Source organism: Salvelinus fontinalis, chromosome 4 (assembly GCF_029448725.1).
Source record: "Salvelinus fontinalis isolate EN_2023a chromosome 4, ASM2944872v1, whole genome shotgun sequence".
NCBI lineage: Eukaryota > Metazoa > Chordata > Actinopteri > Salmoniformes > Salmonidae > Salvelinus > Salvelinus fontinalis.
This window is the reverse complement of record NC_074668.1, coordinates 74,789,978-74,809,145: the sequence shown is the minus strand read 5'-3', so window position 1 is coordinate 74,809,145 and position 19,168 is coordinate 74,789,978. Positions and strand designations below refer to the sequence as shown.

The following is a 19,168-nucleotide window of genomic DNA, read 5'->3' as shown; positions in this document are numbered from 1 at the left end:
TATTACTAGTTTATCTAGCGTGTCCTGCGTTGCATATAATCGATGCGGTGCGCATTTGCGAAAAAGGACTGTTGTTGCTCCAACGTGTACCTAACCATAAACATCAATGCCTTTCATAAAATACACAAGTATATATTTTTAAACCTGCATATTTAGTTAATATTACCTGCTAACATGAATTTCTTTTAACTAGGAAAATTGTGTCACTTCTCTTGCAACAGAGTCAGGGAATATGCAGCAGTTTGGGCCGCCTGGCTCGTTGCGAACTGTGTGAAGACTATTTCTTCCTAACAAAGACAGCCAACTTCGCCAAACGGGGGATGATTTAACAAAAGCACATTTGCGAAAAAAAAGCACAATCGTTGCACGACTGTACCTAACCATACACATCAATGCCTTTCCCAAAATCAATCTACAGAAGTATATATTTTTAAACCTGCATATTTAGCTAAAAGAAATCCATGTTAGCAGGCAATATTAACCAGGTGAAATTGTGTCACTTCTCTTGGGTTCATCGCACGCAGAGTCAGGGTATGCAACAGTTTGGGCCGCCTGGCTCGTTGCAAACTAATTTGCCAGAATTTTACGTAATTATGACAGAACATTGAAGGTTGTGCAATGTAACAGGAATATTTAGACTTATGGATGCCACCCATTAGATAAAATACGTAACGGTTCCGTATTTCACTGAAAGAATAAACGTTTTGTTTTCGAGATGATAGTTTCCGGATTCGACCATATTAATGACCTAAGGCTCGTATTTCTGTGTGTTATTATGTTATAATTAAGTCTATGATTTGATAGAGCAGTCTGACTGAGCGATGGTAGACACCAGCAGGCTCGTAAGCATTCCTTCAAACAGCACTTCGTGCGTTTTGCCAGCAGCTCTTTGCAATGCTTCAAGCATTACACTGTTTATGACTTCAAGCCTATCAACTCCCGAGATTAGGCTGGTGTAACCGATGTGAAATGGCTAGCTAGTTAGCGGGGTGCGCGCTAATAGCGCTTCAAATGTCACTTGCTCTGAAACTTGGAGTAGTTGTTCCCCTTGCTCTGCATGGGTAATGCTGCTTCGAGGGTGGCTGTTGTCGATGTGTTCCTGGTTCGAGCCCAGGTAGGAGTGAGGAGAGGGACGGAAGCTATACTGTTACAAAAAATTACGTCTTCGTCTTTTGAGCTTCTAGTCATGAAATCTATGCAGCCTACTCAATCCCTTTATATAGCTACTGTTTACAGGCCTCCTGGGCCATATACAGCGTTCCTCACTGAGTTCCCTGAATTCCTATCGCAGATAATATTCTAATTTTTGGTGATTTTAATATTCACATGGAATAGTCCACAGACCCACTCCAAAAGGCTTTCGGAGCCATTATCGACTCAGTGGGTTTTGTCCAACATGTCTCTGGACCTACTCACTGCCACAGTCATACTCTGGACCTAGTTTTGTCCCATGGAATAAATGTTGTAGATCTTAATGTTTTCCCTCATAATCCTGGACAATCGGACCACGATTTTATTACGTTTGCAATCGCAACAAATAATCTGCTCAGACCCCAACCAAGGAGCATCAAAAGTCATGCTATAAATTCTCAGAGAACACAAAGATTCCTTGATGCCCTTCCAGACTCCTTCTGCCTACCCAAGGACGTCAGAGGACAAAAATCAGTTAACCACCTAACTGAGGAACTCAATTTAACCTTGCGCATTACCCTAGATGCAGTTGCACCCCTAAAAACATTTTTTATAAGAAACTAGCTGCCTGGTATACAGAAAATACCCGAGCTCTGAAGCAAGCTTCCAGAAAATTGGAACGGAAATGGCGCCACACCAAACTGGAAGTCTTCCGACTAGCTTGGAAAGACAGTACCGTGCAGTATCGAAGAGCCCTCACTGCTGCTCGATCATCCTACTTTTCCAAATTAATTGAGGAAAATAAGAATAATCCAACATTTATTTTTGATACTGTCGCAAAGCTAACTAAAAAGCAGCATTCCCCAAGTGAGGATGGCTTTCAATTCAGCAGTAATAAATTCATGAACTTCTTTGAGGAAAAGATCATGATCATTAGAAAGCAAATTACGGACTCCTCTTTAAATCTGCGTATTCCTCCAAAGCTCAGCTATCCTGAGTCTGCACAACTCTGCCAGGACCTAGGATCAAGAGAGACACTTAAGTGTTTTAGTACTATATCTCTTGACACAATGAGGAAAATAATCATGGCCTCTAAACCTTCAAGCTGCATACTGGACCCTAATCCAACTAAACTACTTAAAGAGCTGCTTCATGTGCTTGGCCCTCCTATGTCGAACATAATAAACGGCTCTCTATCCACCGGATGTGTACCAAACTCAGTAAAAGTGGTAGTAATAAAGCCTCTCTTAAAAAAGCCAAACCTTGACCCAGAAAATATAAAAAACTATCGGCCTATATCGAATCTTCTATTCCTCTCAAAAATTTTGAAAAAGCTGTTGCGCAGCAACTCACTGCCTTCCTGAAGACAAACAATGTATACGAAATGCTTCAGTCTGGTTTTAGACCCCATCATAGCACTGAGACTGCACTTGTGAAGGTGGTAAATTACCTTTTAATGGCGTCAGACCGAGGCTCTGCATCTGTCCTCGTGCTACTAGACCTTAGTGCTGCCTTTGATACCATCGATCACCACATTCTTTTGGAGAAATTGGAAACCCAAATTGGTCTACATAGACAAGTTCTGGCCTGGTTTAGATCTTATCTGTTGGAAAGATATCAGTTTCTGTTCAACTTCTGTTAAATCTGACAATTAATCTTGATGGTTGTAAAGTCATCTCAAATAAAGCTGTGAAGGACCTCGGCGTTACTCTGGACCCTGACCTCTCTTTTGACGAACATATCAAGACTGTTTCAATGACAGCTTTTTTCCATTTACGTAACATTGCAAAAATCAGAAATGTTCTGTCCAAAAATGATACAGAAAAATTAATCCATGCTTTTGTTACTTCTAGGTTAGACTACTGCAATGCTCTACTTTCCGGCTACCCGGATAAAGCACTAAATAAACTTCAGTTAGTGCTAAATACGGCTAATAGAATCCTGACTAGAACCCAAAAATTTGATCATATTACTCCAGTGTTAGCCTCCCTACACTGGCTTCCTGTTAAAGCAAGGGCTCATTTCAAGGTTTTACTGTTAACCTACAAAGCGTTACATGGGCTTGCTCCTACCTATCTTTCCGAGTTGGTCCTGCCGTACATACCTACACGTACGCTACGGTCACAAGACGCAGGCCTCCTAATTGTCCCTAGAATTTCTAAGCAAACAGCTGGAGGCAGGGCTTTCTCCTATAGAGCTCAATTTTTATGGAATGGTCTGCCTACCCATGTGAGAGACGGAGACTCGGTCTCAACCTTTAAGTCTTTATTGAAGACTCATCTCTTCAGTAGGTCCTATGATTGAGTGTAGTCTGGCCCAGGAGTGTGAAGGTGAACGGAAAGGCTCTGGAGCAACGAACCGCCCATGCTGTCTCTGCCTGGCCAGTTCCCCTCTCTCCACTGGGATTCTCTGCCTCTAACCCTATTACAGGGGCTGAGTCACTGGCTTACTGGTGCTCTTTCATGCCGTCCCTGGGAGGGGTGCGTCACTTGAGTGGGTTGAGTCACTGACGTGATCTTCCTGTCTGGGTTGGCGCCCCGCTTGGGTTGTGCCGTGGCGGAGATCTTTGTGGGCTATACTCGGCCTTGTCTCAGGATGGTAAGTTGGTGGTTGAAGATATCCCTCTAGTGGTGTGGGGGCTGTGCCTTGGCAAAGTGGGTGGGGTTATATCCTTCCTGTTTGGCCCTGTCCGGGGGTATCATCGGATGGGGCCACAGTGTCTCCTGACCCCTCCTGTCTCAGCCTCCAGTATTTATGCTGCATTAGTTTGTGTCGGGGGGCTAGGGTCAGTTTGTTATATCTGGAGTATTTCTGTCTTATCCGGTGTCCTGTGTGAATTTAAGTATGCTCTCTCTAATTCTCTCTTTCTCTCTTTTTTTCTCTCTCTCGGAGAACCTGTGCCCTAGGACCATGCCTCAGGACGACCTGACATGATGACTCCTTGCTGTCCCCAGTCCACCTGGCCGTGCTGCTGCTCCAGTTTCAACTGTTCTGCCTGCGGCTATGGAACCCGGACCTGTTCACCGGACATGCGACCTGTCCCAGACCTGCTGTTTTCAACTCTCTGGAGACCGCAGGAGCGGTAAAGATACTCTTAATGATCGGCTATGAAAAGCCAACTGACATTTACTCCTGAGGTGCTGCACCCTCGACAACTACTGTGATTATTGTTATTTGACCATGCTGGTCATTTATGAACATTTGAACATCTTGGCCATGTTCTGTTATAATCTCTACCCGGTACAGCCAGAAGAGAACTGGCCACCCCTCATAGCCTGGTTCCTCTCTAGGTTTCTTCCTAGGTTTTGGCCTTTCTATGGAGTTTTTCCTAGCCACCGTGCTTCTACACCTGCATTGCTTGCTGTTTGGGGTTTTAGGCTGGGCTTCTGTACAGCACTTTGAGGTATCAGCTGATGTACGAAGGGCTATATAAATAAATTTGATTTGATTTACACTGGCAATACTAAAGTGCCTATAAGAACATCAAATAGTCAAAGGTATATGAAATACAAATCGTATAGAGACAAATAGTCCTATAATTCCTAATAACTACAACCTAAAACTTCTTACCTGGGAATATTGAAGACTCATGTTAAAAGGAACCACCAGCTTTCATATGTTCTCATGTTCTGAGCGAGGAACTTAAACGTTAGCTTTCTTACATGGCACATATTGCACTTTTACTTTCTTCTCCAACACTTTGTTTTTGCATTATTTAAACCAAATTGAACATGTTTAATTATTTATTTGAGGCTAAATTGATTTTATTGATGCATTTTATTAAGTTAAAATAAGTATTCATTGTCATTATTACAAATAAATAAATAATAAAAATCGGCCAATTAATCGGTACCGGCTTTTTTTGGTCCTCCAATAACCGGTATCGGCGTTGAAAAATCATAATCGGTCGACCTCTAGCTCTTACCCTTTTCATGTCACTTTTCTCCCTGATTTACCTTGACCTCATCCTCCTCCTTTGTATCCATTATTTTTCATCCCATTAATCTGTCCTCCTCTAACCCATGATGACTTTACACTAGCCTCCTAGCTACCTCTCACACTATGCTGCTTCTCTTAGGTCAACTGGTCTTTGTCAGCTCTATTCATCTTGCCTGCCTTACCTATCAGTTCAACACATTCATCTGACCAAACAACCCTCTCCCCTCCCTCAATCCTCTCTGTCTTTCTAATCATCCGTCTGCTTTTACACTAGTTTAATAGTGCTTCCCTACTCTCCCCCTTCGATTTCTGCCCTTCATGATTACTGTAAGCTCTGGCTAAACAGCCTCTGTCTTAGGCTAGTGCAGCGCTGGAGGATTTACAGCCTTTGGCTGTGTTGACTGTGCTCTTCAGTGGGCCCGGGCTAGCTCCACAGCGCTGTAGTAATTCTACTGGAGAGCACCAGAGGCAGGGCCCCGAGAGGAGGGATTTGTGGACCAGATTAATACCAGTCACACTTCATACTCCCCACATGGCCTTTCAGATAGCTCACATACAGCTCAGGACAATGTGTTGACTGAATATGGGCTGTGGTTAGTGAGAATGAGTGTTACAGTCATTATATGAATGGTCAGTGGGTATGGAAGTGTCTTGGGATGGGCTTATGGTATGAGCTAATAGCGGTTACAGCACATTTGATGAGTGTACGGACGTTGCTTTAAACATTCCAGAAAATCTACAAGTGCCATCAGATTTGATTGGATTGTATATAATATAAGACATTAGGTTGGTTTGATTGAAGTTCATCAGTATCATGCTTTCCCACTCTCTCTGTTCACCTGTATCACCACTGCCTAAATCCTTCCTTCCTCTCACTCATCTCATCCAAAGTATTATCATTGGACCTTTTATATGGCATAAAGAATCTAAAGAATGAGGTAGGGAAGAAATAATATGGATGGATGCATTAAGTATGAAAGATAGGGATAAGCTTACAAGCTATCAGTGACAAGAGAAAAATATAACAATATAAACAATAAATGTGACTCAGAGATAGAATAGTATCTATGAAAGCAGCAGGTCATAGATAGCAACATCAAATAAAAGTCTTTCAATAAAATAATTCCACTCTGCTCCTCCAACAATGATGCATTCAGTGCCAAGCTGCAGTATGCGCCACATCAGCTGCAATATGCGCCACATCAGCTGTAGTATGCGCCACATCAGCTGCAGTATGCACCACATCAGCTGCAGTATGCACCACATCAGCTGCAGTATGCGCCACATCAGCTGCAGTATGCGCCACATCAGCTGCAGTATGCTCCACATCAGCTGCAATATGCGCCACATCAGCTGCAATATGCGCCACATCAGCTGCAATATGCGCCACATCAGCTGCAATATGCGCCACATCAGCTGTAGTATGCGCCACATCAGCTGCAGTATGCGCCACATCAGCTAACAATATGCGCCACATCAGCTGCAATATGCGCCACATCAGCTGTAGTATGCGCCACATCAGCTGCAGTATGCGCCACATCAGCTGCAGTATGCGCCACATCAGCTGCAGTATGCGCCACATCAGCTGCAGTATGCGCCACATCAGCTGCAGTATGCGCCACATCAGCTGCAGAATGCGCCACATCAGCTGCAGTATGCGCCACATCAGCTGCAGTATGCGCCACATCAGCTGCAGTATGCGCCACATCAGCTGCAGTATGCGCCACATCAGCTGCAGTATGCGCCACATCAGCTGCAGTATGCACCACATCAGCTGCAGTATGCGCTACATTTTACAGTCCAACAATTTTTTTTGTCATAACTGACAGAATGATTCATCAATAAATCTGGATGGAATTTGTGGCATAGGGCCAGCCAGACATCTGGGAGTCCAATTCAAACAGAAATACATTTCTCCTGTGTCATAAAGTTGTCTTTGGCTTTTTACAGCTCCTACCCACATACCGTAGCCAGCTCAACACCTAATCTGTACATTTCTCTACTATTTCAATATCTCTATTGTCCAAGGTTGAATACATTCAACTGCAAATAGATATTTAATTTGTCTCTCTGCGTGTATAGTAAATGACTTACCTACCCTGTCTTTCAAGTGGACAGGCAGGCTATAAGCCCTTCTATCTGCTAACTGTATCCTCCCCCTGCTAACTTAAGGAGGGCTTCTCAGATATCTCCTACCCAGAAAGTCAATTAAACTGACTAAAAACCTTGAGAGATTTGTAATTAAAGAGCCTTGAGGAGGGGCAGAGGTAGAGAGAGGGGAGAGTGAGACATATCTTACAGCAGAAACATAGACACACATGGCTACCTTAAATTAGAAACCAATTACAGACCAGAAATGGCAAAAAAGTTAGATTTTATTAGGAGGCGGAGGTAAAAAGTAGAGGAGTGAAGAAGGCAGGTAAAGAGGGAATTGGATTTTGACTGAAAGTGTTAAAATGGTAATACACTCTTACAAAAAAAGGGTTATTTGGCTGTCCCCATAGGAGAACCCAATTAGTTCCAAGTAGAAACCTTTTTGGTTCCAGGTAGAACCATTTAGAGTTCCATGTAGAACCCTCTACAGAAAGGGTTGTACTGCATATGGAACCGAAAAGGATTCTACCTGGAACCAAAAGGGTTCTTCAAAAGGGTTCTCCTATGGGGACAGCCAAAGAACCGTTTATTTTTTCTAAGAGTGTACATGAGGAGAGTTTCAGGCGTCTGCTATAAGATTCCAAATCAAAAAGTAGATATTTTGTGGTCCAATACAGTGATGAAGCAGTGGCAGACGTTGCGTAACTTTTGGTATTTGTTTGTGAGAGAGGATGTTCTCTTTAGTCAACAGAGCCTTCCCATGACAACATATTCCCATGCATCAGAAAATGTCAGTACAAGCACTCACATTTTCAGCTCATTATTTCCTTCAGTAGTTTCTTCCCTCTTTCCATCCATTCTTCCTTTCATAAATCTCTGCACTTCCGAATGCAGCATATATCACATATAAGCCTTGCTGCTTCTAACTGCAGTCCCCCAAACCATCCATTCCATGCCTCTGTGCTGCTCAGCAATACCCCCCATGCGTGACCTCATGCCCAGCCAACCCGTGTCACTCATGTCACTCACTTTCTGGGCCTCAGGCCTCCGGCGTGCATGTGGCTCTGGACCGTCTGCCAGCGCCCAGCCTTGCTGCCAGGGCCCAGCCCCGTCACTATGCTTCTCACGCTGTCACTGCGACTGGGACCTGCCCCGCTCCCACACCCAGCCCCGCCCCCATCCCCCTTCTCCACCCCACTGAGAGACAGGGGGCACCAGATAGACAGACAGACACAGACATAAAGGAGAGAGAGAGACAGACGGAGGAGAGAGAGAGAGACAGAGAAAGAGAGAGAGAGGTGGATAGTAACAGTAGAATCAGTGAGGTAGAACAACCCGGAAAGTGAACCACACAGCAGAATAGCATTAGGATGGGGGTAGTGTTATCAATCCAGCTACAGGTTTCCAATACAGAGGAGTAGCAGCCAGCCGCGAGGATCCAGCAAGTCAGTATGCTGTGCTGCTGCTGGGTTAGCAGGAGGGAGATGGGCTGAGATTCACTGTATATATCTGTCTGTCTGTCTGAACCAGATGGGAAGAGTGACAGAGTGGTGTGTGTTTGGATGCAGTAGGACTGAGACAGACAGATGCTGGCTGTGTTTTGAGTACCTGTCAGTTAGACTGACTGGCCATTCTGCAGCTTTCCTTTATACTGCACATTAAATATACATGACCAAATGTATTATTCTATAAAGGACTTCATGGTGTTTGCAATAAAACTGAGGGGGTCATGGTCATTGAATTATGTAGGCAATCTATGGCCTATTTACATTTGAAAAGAAACAGTTGATCTACTTTGTTATCAAGTACAGTAGGAACTACAACGTTAAATGAAACAGATAGGCTTGATTGAAAGATTGTGGTGTGTGTAATGACATTGTTGGAGTGAGTGGCTCGAAAGCCTCTAGTAATACATTGTAGTGTATAGCAGTTAATCAGCACAGTGAATCTGTTGAGTACACACTTCATTCCTCTCCCGCGTCACCCAGAGCAGCACAAGCAGCCGTAACCTAGACAACGTGACAGAGACAACAGCAGACAGACGAGACACAGTTTCACTACAGGGTCACTACACTCAGTGGAGACACACAGACACAGTCAGTGAACACAGCTGCTGGCCGAGAGGGAAAACACTTTAGACAGAGGATATGTACGTCCAGCCTGCAACAGTTCTACAGTGAGCATGGGGTAGGGGTAGGGATGGAGTTGACTATTTAGGGATATATAAGGTAATTCATATTTAGCTTATGCACAGGGCTTCCCATCCCTTGCTCAAGACCTCGTCACATGACGGCAGAAAGAGCAAACATTTGATTGGATCTCAAAAAGGGATCAATGGATCCTAGCAGGTTCACTGTACTACAGCCCATGAACTCTAAAGACAATACACCCATTGAGAATAAACCCCCTCTTTATCTTTTCTCTGGTAAACTATAAAATAAAAAACTACTTTCTCAGTGCAGGAAAAACATCAATGACATTAGAGCCTTTAGTGATTAATGTACTGTACAGCTATAGAGTAACTGGTGTGTCCAGAGAGCTCTGGTGGTCTGACTAAGGAGAGGCAGCCTTATAGCACCTGGAGGTGGTGGTGGTGGTGGTGGTGGTGACACAAAACCACGAGGCACAACGGGAGTGAGGAGAGGTGATTAGGGAACGACACAGGACTCCTATAGAATGTGACAAAAAAACGACAACAGCAGAAACTAGGAGCAAAAGCCCAAAACAACGGTCAACCCTCGATGACAGAGCTGAGGGGATGGTTTAAACCGAGGGCAATGGGTTTACAGTTAGGTTAATACCCTTAAGATTAGGGGATGGTTGGTTAGTTGGTTGGTTTCAGTGGGAAGGTGGGTATTGGGTTGTGTGAGTGGGATCTATAAAGGGTTTCTGCTCAGATGGTCTGAGGGTTGTCCGTCTCCATGGTAGCACTCCATGGGCTGGAGGTGAAGGATTAGAGGTTAAGGGTTAGTGAGGCTGGCAGGGCTGTAAGGAATAGGGGGCTTTTCAAATGTTGGTTGATTGGTTGGTTGGTTGGTATATAGGTAAATGTTGGCATTTAGGTAAAATTTTCTGTATGTAAAGTTTCAGTATGTTCAGTTTCAGTATGTTCAGTTTCATTATGTTCAGTTTCATTATGTTCAGTTTCAGTATATTCAGTTTCAGTATGTTCAGTTTCTGTATGTCTATAGTGTGTGTATTTTAAAGATTCATGTTACATATTCATGTGTCCACATGGGAAAGGCTAGTATAATGAATAGTGTGTTTATAGTGGGGGGCAGCTTCAGACATGATCTGCATCTATTAGTGTCACCATCCAATTAATATTTGATCTGTTCTGGTAACACCACTAGAGACAACCCCCTCTGCATCCCAAATGGCTCCCTATTCCCTATGTAGTGCACTACTTTTGACCAGAGGGAATAGGGTCAAATTTGCGACGCACCCGAGATGAAAATCAGAGGGCTGGAGGGAGAAAAGGCTGACCTCACGCCTGGCCATCCCTATACTGGTGTCAGTCACCTCTAAGGTGAGGCAAGTAGAAACATCCTAGTGGCAGCCCTGTACATCTCAATCTAGTTCTGCATGGTCAACAATGCATACTAAATAGCTTTACCTTTCAGACCCTGTTGGCTGCAGGAAAAGGAATTACTAATGCCAATCAACGGAACTCTCCCAAGACAGAAGATACTGTATGTAAGATGTGCATGTTATGTGGATAACATCACTTAATAATGCCATTTGGCCCCCTTAGGCTATTACATTTTACCTTAGCAATGACCTTTACCGGGACATATGCATTAGGTTATGCCTTGGGTTCAGAGCTACTGTTTGGCAAATGAGCTACTTTTGTGTAGAATATAAAGCGCATACTTTGCACATCATGTAGCTCTTACGTGTATGTCCGGCAGAGAGAAATGCATGCAAGTGGACTATAAGGTGGCATGGTCCTATGTAGACAATGTACTGTGTCTTTGGATGCATATTTTGTCTGCAATGTTTGTCTGTTTCTAGAATGTAGTGTTGTTCTAGTGAGTCAGTCTGAGGGGGTTGTGGAGGGTTGGGGGTACGGGGGCACAGAACTCAATGTAAGAGGCTTGGCTCCCCCGCTTCGTTACAGCCCTGCACAGAGAGAGGGGTCCCTTACCAGCCGACCGAGACTCACTTGGGCGTGAGGCGAGGGTCTCCGTACGGGGCATAGGGGGACATGTTTAAGAGGAACTCCTTGGGCGGGTAGGAGCTCCATCTCTGCTGCACGTTGCTGCTGTCATTGTTATTCCAAAAGTCCCTGTCTAGATCACTGCGGCCAGAGAGAGAGACAGGTAAGAGCAGTACAGCCAATCACAGTGGAGTAGGAGGGAGGAGTTTCAGGGATAGAAAGAAAGATAGGTCAGAGCAGCAGAGCCAATCACAGTGGAGCAAGTGAAGGATGTTTCTTGGAGAGAGACAGGATATGGAAACAACCTTAGTTTAATAGGTGAATGAGAGAAATGTCAATCAGGCAATAGATACACCTCTAATAATTGTAGAAAATAATTGGGAAATACATTAGGGGTCCAGCACAGGGCCGGACTACCACATTAGGGGTAGGTGCCCTGGGGCACCGACCTCCGGGGGCCCCCATTTCTGAAATCAGCTAACTTCCTACATTTCAACACATTTTTCCATGGTGCAGAGAGAAAACCTTTACCTTCTCCCACAGGACCACTGTGCCCACCCACACCTCCCACCACAGGACAGTTGCACTGACCCACAGGTACCGGGAGCACCTTGAAGGCATAGAGAGCATTTTGGGGTTGGATTAATTTTCATTTGGAATAGTCTACGCAGGGATCTGTGGACAAAATTAAAATGGATATTCTGATAATTAGGATTTCTAGAAGAGAGATTTACAGACCAGTTAATTTCAGTGAATGAAGGTAAGAGGTCTCTCTTCTATAGTAGGTTGATTGGCAGGGGCTTCTAAAATGTTTTTAAGAAATGCATGTATAGATCAGAAAACAGTTCCCTGGGTTTAGGCTGGTTCTCAAAAATGTTAGGAGGGATTCATAATTCTACATTAAATCGTCAACTGCCATCTCGTTTGCCCATTTTTCCGCAGTGTCACAGAGGTAAGATGCTGGTCTCTGCCCCCTGTCTGCCCAGATCTGTCTAGCCTGTACTCCCAAACTACATTAAAATCATGATTATTAAATAATGCAATGACCTGCTAATTTTTTCTTTGCTAATTTCCTGCAATTCTACACTTTTTCCCATGGGGCGGAGAAAAGAATGTGCTGTTTTATAGCTCATCTCATGCTTTTGTTCACATTTTGCCATGAGGCTGAGGGAAGGTTTAGCAATTTTCAAGCTAATTTCCTGTTATTCTATACATTTTGCCATGAGGCGGAGACAAAATGTTGCAGTTTTAAAGCAAATTTCCTGCAATACCACACATCTTGATATCATATGCTATCTTGGGGCCCCCCAATTTAACAAAAAAAAATGGGTTAGGGGCACCCTGGAAGTCAGGGGCCTAGGGGCACGTGCCTGTTTGGTAATCCGGCCCTGGCCCTGCATTTATAAAATAATTCCATTGTAATGTTCCTAATAGAGTTTCAGAGGAAAACATTTATGTCTTTGAAAAGAAAGTAGGAAAACAAGGAAGGTAAAAAGTGTATCGGTCTAAAGGGGATGGGCTTTGGGAAAAGCATATCATCTATTCTGTGAGCTGACACAGCATCCAGACTCATGGACAAGTTAATAGATTATACCTTCCCCTGTACAAGGGATTAGAAAACAGTGAAAGAGTTAAACATATATTCAACATCAATCACAGAGTAATATACAGTATGTTATAAGTCAAAGTGAAACAACAAAGGTTGATTACACAGATAAAACATATCTTGGAAAAAGGGAAAGAGACAGAAAGAGAGAAGGGAGAAACAAAACAGGGAGGAGAGTGATGAAAGGGAGAATGGGAGAACAGGTGGCATGGTGACAGAGGAGGGAGAGGACTGTGGGGTTAGCTGGAGACAGAGACCACCGTCAGTCAGGACTGCAATGTTAACAACAAACAGTCATACAGTAGAATATATCATCAAAACATTGCAGCAGGTAACATGGACATCAAATACTCTTTTTTTAATTGGGATTGGGCTTTAGTTATAAATGTACTATGATACGCTTAATATTCGGTATTGTGCTCGTTTAAGTGATTCTGACTATTTTACTTTACAAGGCATTGAGATAAAGGGTACCTTAGTGCAATCCAAGTAGAACATTGGTTTTAGGTTTAAACTCTGGATGTAGTGCAAATTTCAACTGAAACAGCCAAGGTAATCACATTCAGGCTGTAAAATAAAGTAACACTGCAGTTGGACAGTAAACTAGTGGCTTATCAGGGGTTGGGTTAAATGCGGAAAACACATTTCAGTAGAATACATTCAGTTGGACAACTGACTAGGTATCCACCTTTCCCTTTATCAGTAAGACATTATTACAGTTCCATTGAGTGTTCAGGGACAGATCATGTAGTTCCTAATTTTACTGGAGTTTAACATGCTCTTTATCTGAAGCCTGTCAAATGAAGTATGCTATAATTTGTGCCTTTTGTTTTCACAGGAAGGACTGTGAGGAGTTGTCAAGATACGCTTATTTAACAACCACAACTGCCCTTTTCCTTGCTAAATATGTTCCTTCCCCTCCATATCTCAGCGAGATTCAGTGTTTTAGCCTTTTATTTGAGCACACCCAGGTTATTTGCCTCTGATCCTCTTGACAGTCCCAGTTAGCTGTGCTGTAGTGAGTAGCTCAGCCAACTTTCCCAGCCCCCCCCCCCCCCCCCCCCCCCCCATCACCTACTTGATGGCTTTGTTTTCCCCTCGGCCACGAATCTGAACTGAATCTGGTGTGCTGGCTGCTTCCACACCAGGCTTGTTCCTCTTCCCCTGGAGAGAGAGCGAGAGAGAGAGAGAGAGAGAGACAGAGAAACAGAGACAGACACAGAGAGAAAGAATGAGAGAGCGAAAGAGAAGGAGATAAATAATTTCCTTCGTGTCCATTGCCTTGTGTCTGTCTCTCTGTGCGCTGTCTTGATTGCTGTTTACATCTGAAAACTCTTTACCAGTGGAGCCTTCATTACAGAGCCTTTAGAATACCATCAGGTGCCAAAAATATGCTAAATGATCCCAGGCAGAGACAGAAGAGCAACACTTTGGATGTGAGCCAGCACATACAGTAGCATGTGCATGCCCCGCCCACCTGAGGATCTATTTCCTGTGTTTGAGGGGTGAAAAATCCACTTGTCACTTAAATTTTGCTGGATTGATTGCTTTCATTTTACTCCTGTGACTCTTTCATACTCTTGCTTATGCCTGTCGTTTTTCCCCGTTAATGTTACGACCGTGGAAATGTTTGTAATGACGTGTCGAACACACCACAGCAATGGCTGAAATGGGCTCAATGGAATACAGTCTTTCCACTGCATCTAAAAGAACGCTTGCTTAGTCTGGGATTTAATGCATCGTCTAGACACTTACATCACAAGAAAGAGAAGAAAGAGACCTCTATTCTGATGGGTGTTCATATTTTGTGGAATTGAAAAAAGTTTGATTTTAATTCAGTTGAAATGTTTACAAATTAAATAAAAGCCTCTTCTGAAAATGAACACTCTGATTATAGTGATATTACGTTTGATGTCGCAAACAATGTAAAGTATGTCATCTGGAGCCAAGCGTGTTGATTTTTAATCTGAGGGTATCCTGCTATTGACATACTTGGGGTGCCAGGTAGCCTAGTGGTTAGAGTGTGAAAGGAGCAAAGTACAGAGAGATTCTTTATGAAAACCTGTTCCAGAGCGCTCAGGACCTCAGACTGGGGTGGTTTCACCTTCCAATAGGACAATGACCCTAAACATACAGCCCAGACAATGCAGTAGTGGTTTTGGAACAAGTCTCTGAATGTCCTTGAGCCCGGACTTGAACCTGATCTAACATCTCTGGAGAGATTTGAAAATAGCTGTGCAGCGACGCTCCCCACCCAACGTGACAGAACTTGACAGAATCAGCAAAGAAGAATGGGAGAAACTCCCCAAATACAGGTGTGCCAAGCTTGTAGCGTCATACCCAAGAAAACTTGAGGCAGTAATCGCTGCCAAAGGTACTAATGTAAATGTGATATCTTGCTTTGTCATTATTGGGTATTGTGTGTAGATTGATGAGGGAAAAAAAACATTTAATCAATTTTAGAATAAGGCTGTAACATAACAAAATATGGAAAAGGGCAAGGGGTCTGAATACTTTCCGAATGCACTGTATGAGTGCATAAAAAAGGGAAATTGTACAATAAATTGAATACCTGAATTCCCACCAGAATCCCTGAACTCCATTCATTAGTTGTCTGTGCCAGTAATATGTTTTGTGTGCTATAATTCAGTTAATATCTGAAATATTTTAAACATTACATTTTTTTGGAGTATCTTTATCTATTGTCCAACTGTTGCATTTATTAGAATTGTTTTTAAACCTTTTAACAATGTTGATGAACGTTGCTACATACAGCCAGCTCTCAGGATCTACATGTGAATCCAAACCCTCTCCACAGCCATAATCCATACATCTGTTAACCATACAGAATGAACGGATGGAGCATCAAGCATCAGACAGAGTGGGGATTAGACACGTCCACACACATCCAACACTACACACTCAGAAACAGTTCACGCCCAAACATACATAAAACATAGGTGTTAAAATAGATGCTGTTTCCACAATTCACAACAGTCAGTGGAATTATAATGACACATTTTGAGATTAATCTGATGACTGCAACTACATGATACACCTTGGAATTCAGGACTGCAGCTACATGATTGGCTGGCCTTGTGTTTCAAATGAATTCAGGGTGTGTGACAATTTGTACACTGAAGCCAAACACTCAGTAAACACTAAACACACACTGTCACAAAGTACAGCTACATAAATCTTGTTTTTCATTTCAATGCTCATTACATTTTCAATGAATAAAGAGAGTACTACACCCTTCAAATAGACTGGAAAACAGCTAAAGCTATTCCATTTGAAATGTGTAAGAGCACAGTGAGTGGACACATCAACCATGTACTATGAGTGATGGGTAATCAGCCTTAAATACATCATCTTATAATGACTTGTGTTTCTGATCATACATTTGATATGGTTTGACTCAAACTTTTATAGTTTCATATCAAAGTAATACTCAAGAGTTTCTAAACTAACTTGATTAATAGGTGTTACTCACCAAACCTAATATTTACAATGTGATCCTTGTAAAATCAAATAATGATGGATTTTCCTTTCATTTCGGTTCCATCACATGTAGTAGAGGAAACCTTAATCCTGTAAAGAAAGGTTTTCAAAAGGCAGTTTGGAGCAGGAAAGGGTTTTACTATAGACTTACTGTCACATTCTCTGTCGCAAATTATATGGCCTGTTTGTTATAAACACTTATCAATAGAAGGCAGATCTCTGGAAATGACCTAACCCCACTGCCCACCCATCCACCCCACACACAGTCATTCACTCACACAGTTGTTTTAGAGACTCCGAAAAGTCTAGATTTCAAACAGTCAAGAATATGCTATCAAGTGGAGCTCATCTATCATTTAACACTATCATCAAATCTTCAGGAGGCTAGAGAGTAGGGGAAGGAGAGAGAAGATAACACTGAAGACAGGGAGTGGGACAAGAGAGAGGGAGAGGGAAGAGAAGGGGAAAGAAGATGGAGAGAAAGGCAGAGGCAATGTAGGATTGAGTGGGAAGGGTAGGCAACACAGACAGACAGACAGACAGACAGACAGACAGACAGACAGAGACAGAGACAGAGACAGAGACAGAGACAGACAGACAGACAGACAGACAGACAGACAGACAGACAGACAGACAGACAGACAGACAGAGAGAGAGAGGGAGAGAGAGAGAGAGGGAGAGAGGATGAGCGGGGTTGAAACAGAATTAAGTGAGATGGAGAGAGGAGAGACATCAGAGGATGTGGGAGAGAGTGGGGAGGATGGGGGAGAGGGAAGGGGGAGAGAATAGAGGAGAGGATGGGGAGAGGATGGTGAAGAGGAGGGGGAAGAGAAGAGGGTGGGGTAGAAGAGGTGGAGAGTATCATGGATGTCTCCCCGCTAGGAACAGCGTAATGCTGCAGCCTTGTGAAGGATCTGTCCTCAGCTCTCAGTCCCGCTGTCTTTATGTCTGTCACAGCCCAACACACACAATGGCCACCAACACCACTCCTATCTCCCTTCTCCTCCCCAGCCTCTATCCAACTCTTTCTTCCCCTCCTCCTCTCCTCTATCCCCTCCTCCCTCCCCTCCTCCTGCTTCCTCCCTCTCCTCCTCTCCTCTATCCCCTCCTCCCTCCCCTCCTCCTGCTTCCTCTCTCCTCCTCTCCTCTATCCCCTCCTCCCTCCCCTCCTCCTGCTTGCTCCCTCTCCTCCTCTCCTCCTTCCCCTTCTCTGCTCCCCCCTTCCCTTCCATCCTCTCCTCCGTCCCTCGTCCTTCCTGCCATAATCGACCCATGAGACCTGTTTATGACGTCTTCATCTTCCCTCACCCATATGCTGGGCTGATATACTGCACCTCTACACAGGGCTGCATCTATCAACTACCATGGGCTAAATATCACTGTATTTATCGAATTGTGTCTACCTCTGTGTACTTCCTCATAAACACAATTCTGTAGCTGTCCAATGTATTTACTTAATTGTTATTTTTATTTGCCATCAACTGCGTCCCGAAGTGACACAGCTCCCAGGTCAGGTAACTGATTAGGGGTTTTATCTTCATACAGAGGTGATGTCACTACTGTAAGTTGCCCATTTTATGCACATTGTTCCATGCAAGGTTGATTTTTATACAGTCATTCATGTCCTATGAGTTTAAGGAAATGTGCTGGGTCGTTCCACCAACTCGGTGCCTTTTGAGAAGTGTAACTTGGTAAAAAACAACAACATTTGATTTCACCTTATTTTAACATGGTCAAAATGAGAACATGTTCAACTTAATAAAAAACAAGTTTTCCCATCTCAAGAGGGATGAAATAAAATAATGACTATTAGGTGCCAAATAAAGTAACAGGGTTCACAATTCTTTCTTAAATCAGCAATTAATCCCCTTGCGACAGGCGGAATGGAAGTTCGTTGTGAGGAGCAGAGAGTGGCAATTAAATGCAAACTTGACAAAAAAAAATTATTGTGAAAAACATTACTAGCCTGTCTATGGGTAACAGGGCTGACGTGTTATGCTCGACCCACTCAGTTTTCCACCACAAAACACCAGACAATGACCAAAAAGAGTAGAACCTGCTCACCTGCTTTTACTCTATGATTTGACTTTTACATGTTTAATGTCTCTTTTGAAAACAATATTTAAAACCGGAATAGTTTCACCATATTAAAACGAGAGTTCAGTTCACGCAACAGGGTTGACCTTAAAATGAGGGACAGACGTAAATGAATCACTAATCACATGAAATAAATAATAATCTTCAGAAATGACGGTCAAGGCAAAGAAATACAGTGCATTCAGAAAGTATTCAGACCCCTTGACTTTTTTCACATTTTGTTACATTACAGCCTTATTCTAAAATAGATTTTTTTTTTTTAAATCCCCCTCATCAATTTACACACAATACCCCATAATGACAAAATAAGTATTCAGACCCTTTACTCAGTACTTTGTTGAAGCACCTTTGACAGCGATTACAGCCTTGAATCTTCTTGGGTATTTAATTAATTAATTATAGATTTTTGTACCTTTATTTAACTAGGCAAGTCAGTTAAGAACAAATTCTTATTTTCAATGACGCCTAGGAACAGTGGGTTAACTGCCTTGTTCAGGGGCAGAACGACAGATTTTTACCTTGTCAGCTCGGGGATTTGATCTTGCAACCTTTCGGTTAGTAGTCCAATGCTCTAACCACTAGGCTACCTGCCGCCCTGAGCTTGGTACACCTGTATTTGGGGAGTTTCTCTCATTCTTTTC

The 19,168-nt window shown here is 43.2% G+C and overlaps 1 protein-coding gene across 3 annotated transcripts in view; it reads right to left on the bottom strand.

Annotated features, from left to right (window-relative positions):
- LOC129854388 (synaptotagmin-7-like) overlaps positions 1 to 19,168 on the bottom strand; it is a 127,366-nt gene that overhangs the window by 49,788 nt on the left and 58,410 nt on the right. For 2 of the 3 annotated variants that reach the window (XR_008759297.1, XM_055921363.1), the window contains exons 3-5: positions 14,008 to 14,093; positions 11,330 to 11,464; positions 8,194 to 8,361 (exon numbers count right to left, since the gene is read on the bottom strand). Coding sequence is in view for 2 of the 3 variants with exons in the window: in XM_055921363.1 (XP_055777338.1) it covers positions 8,194 to 8,361; positions 11,330 to 11,464; positions 14,008 to 14,093 (389 nt within the window). In the remaining variant the exon portion in view is untranslated. The remainder of the gene's footprint in view (positions 1 to 8,193; positions 8,362 to 11,329; positions 11,465 to 14,007; positions 14,094 to 19,168) is intronic. The other variant, XM_055921364.1, reaches the window with a different exon arrangement.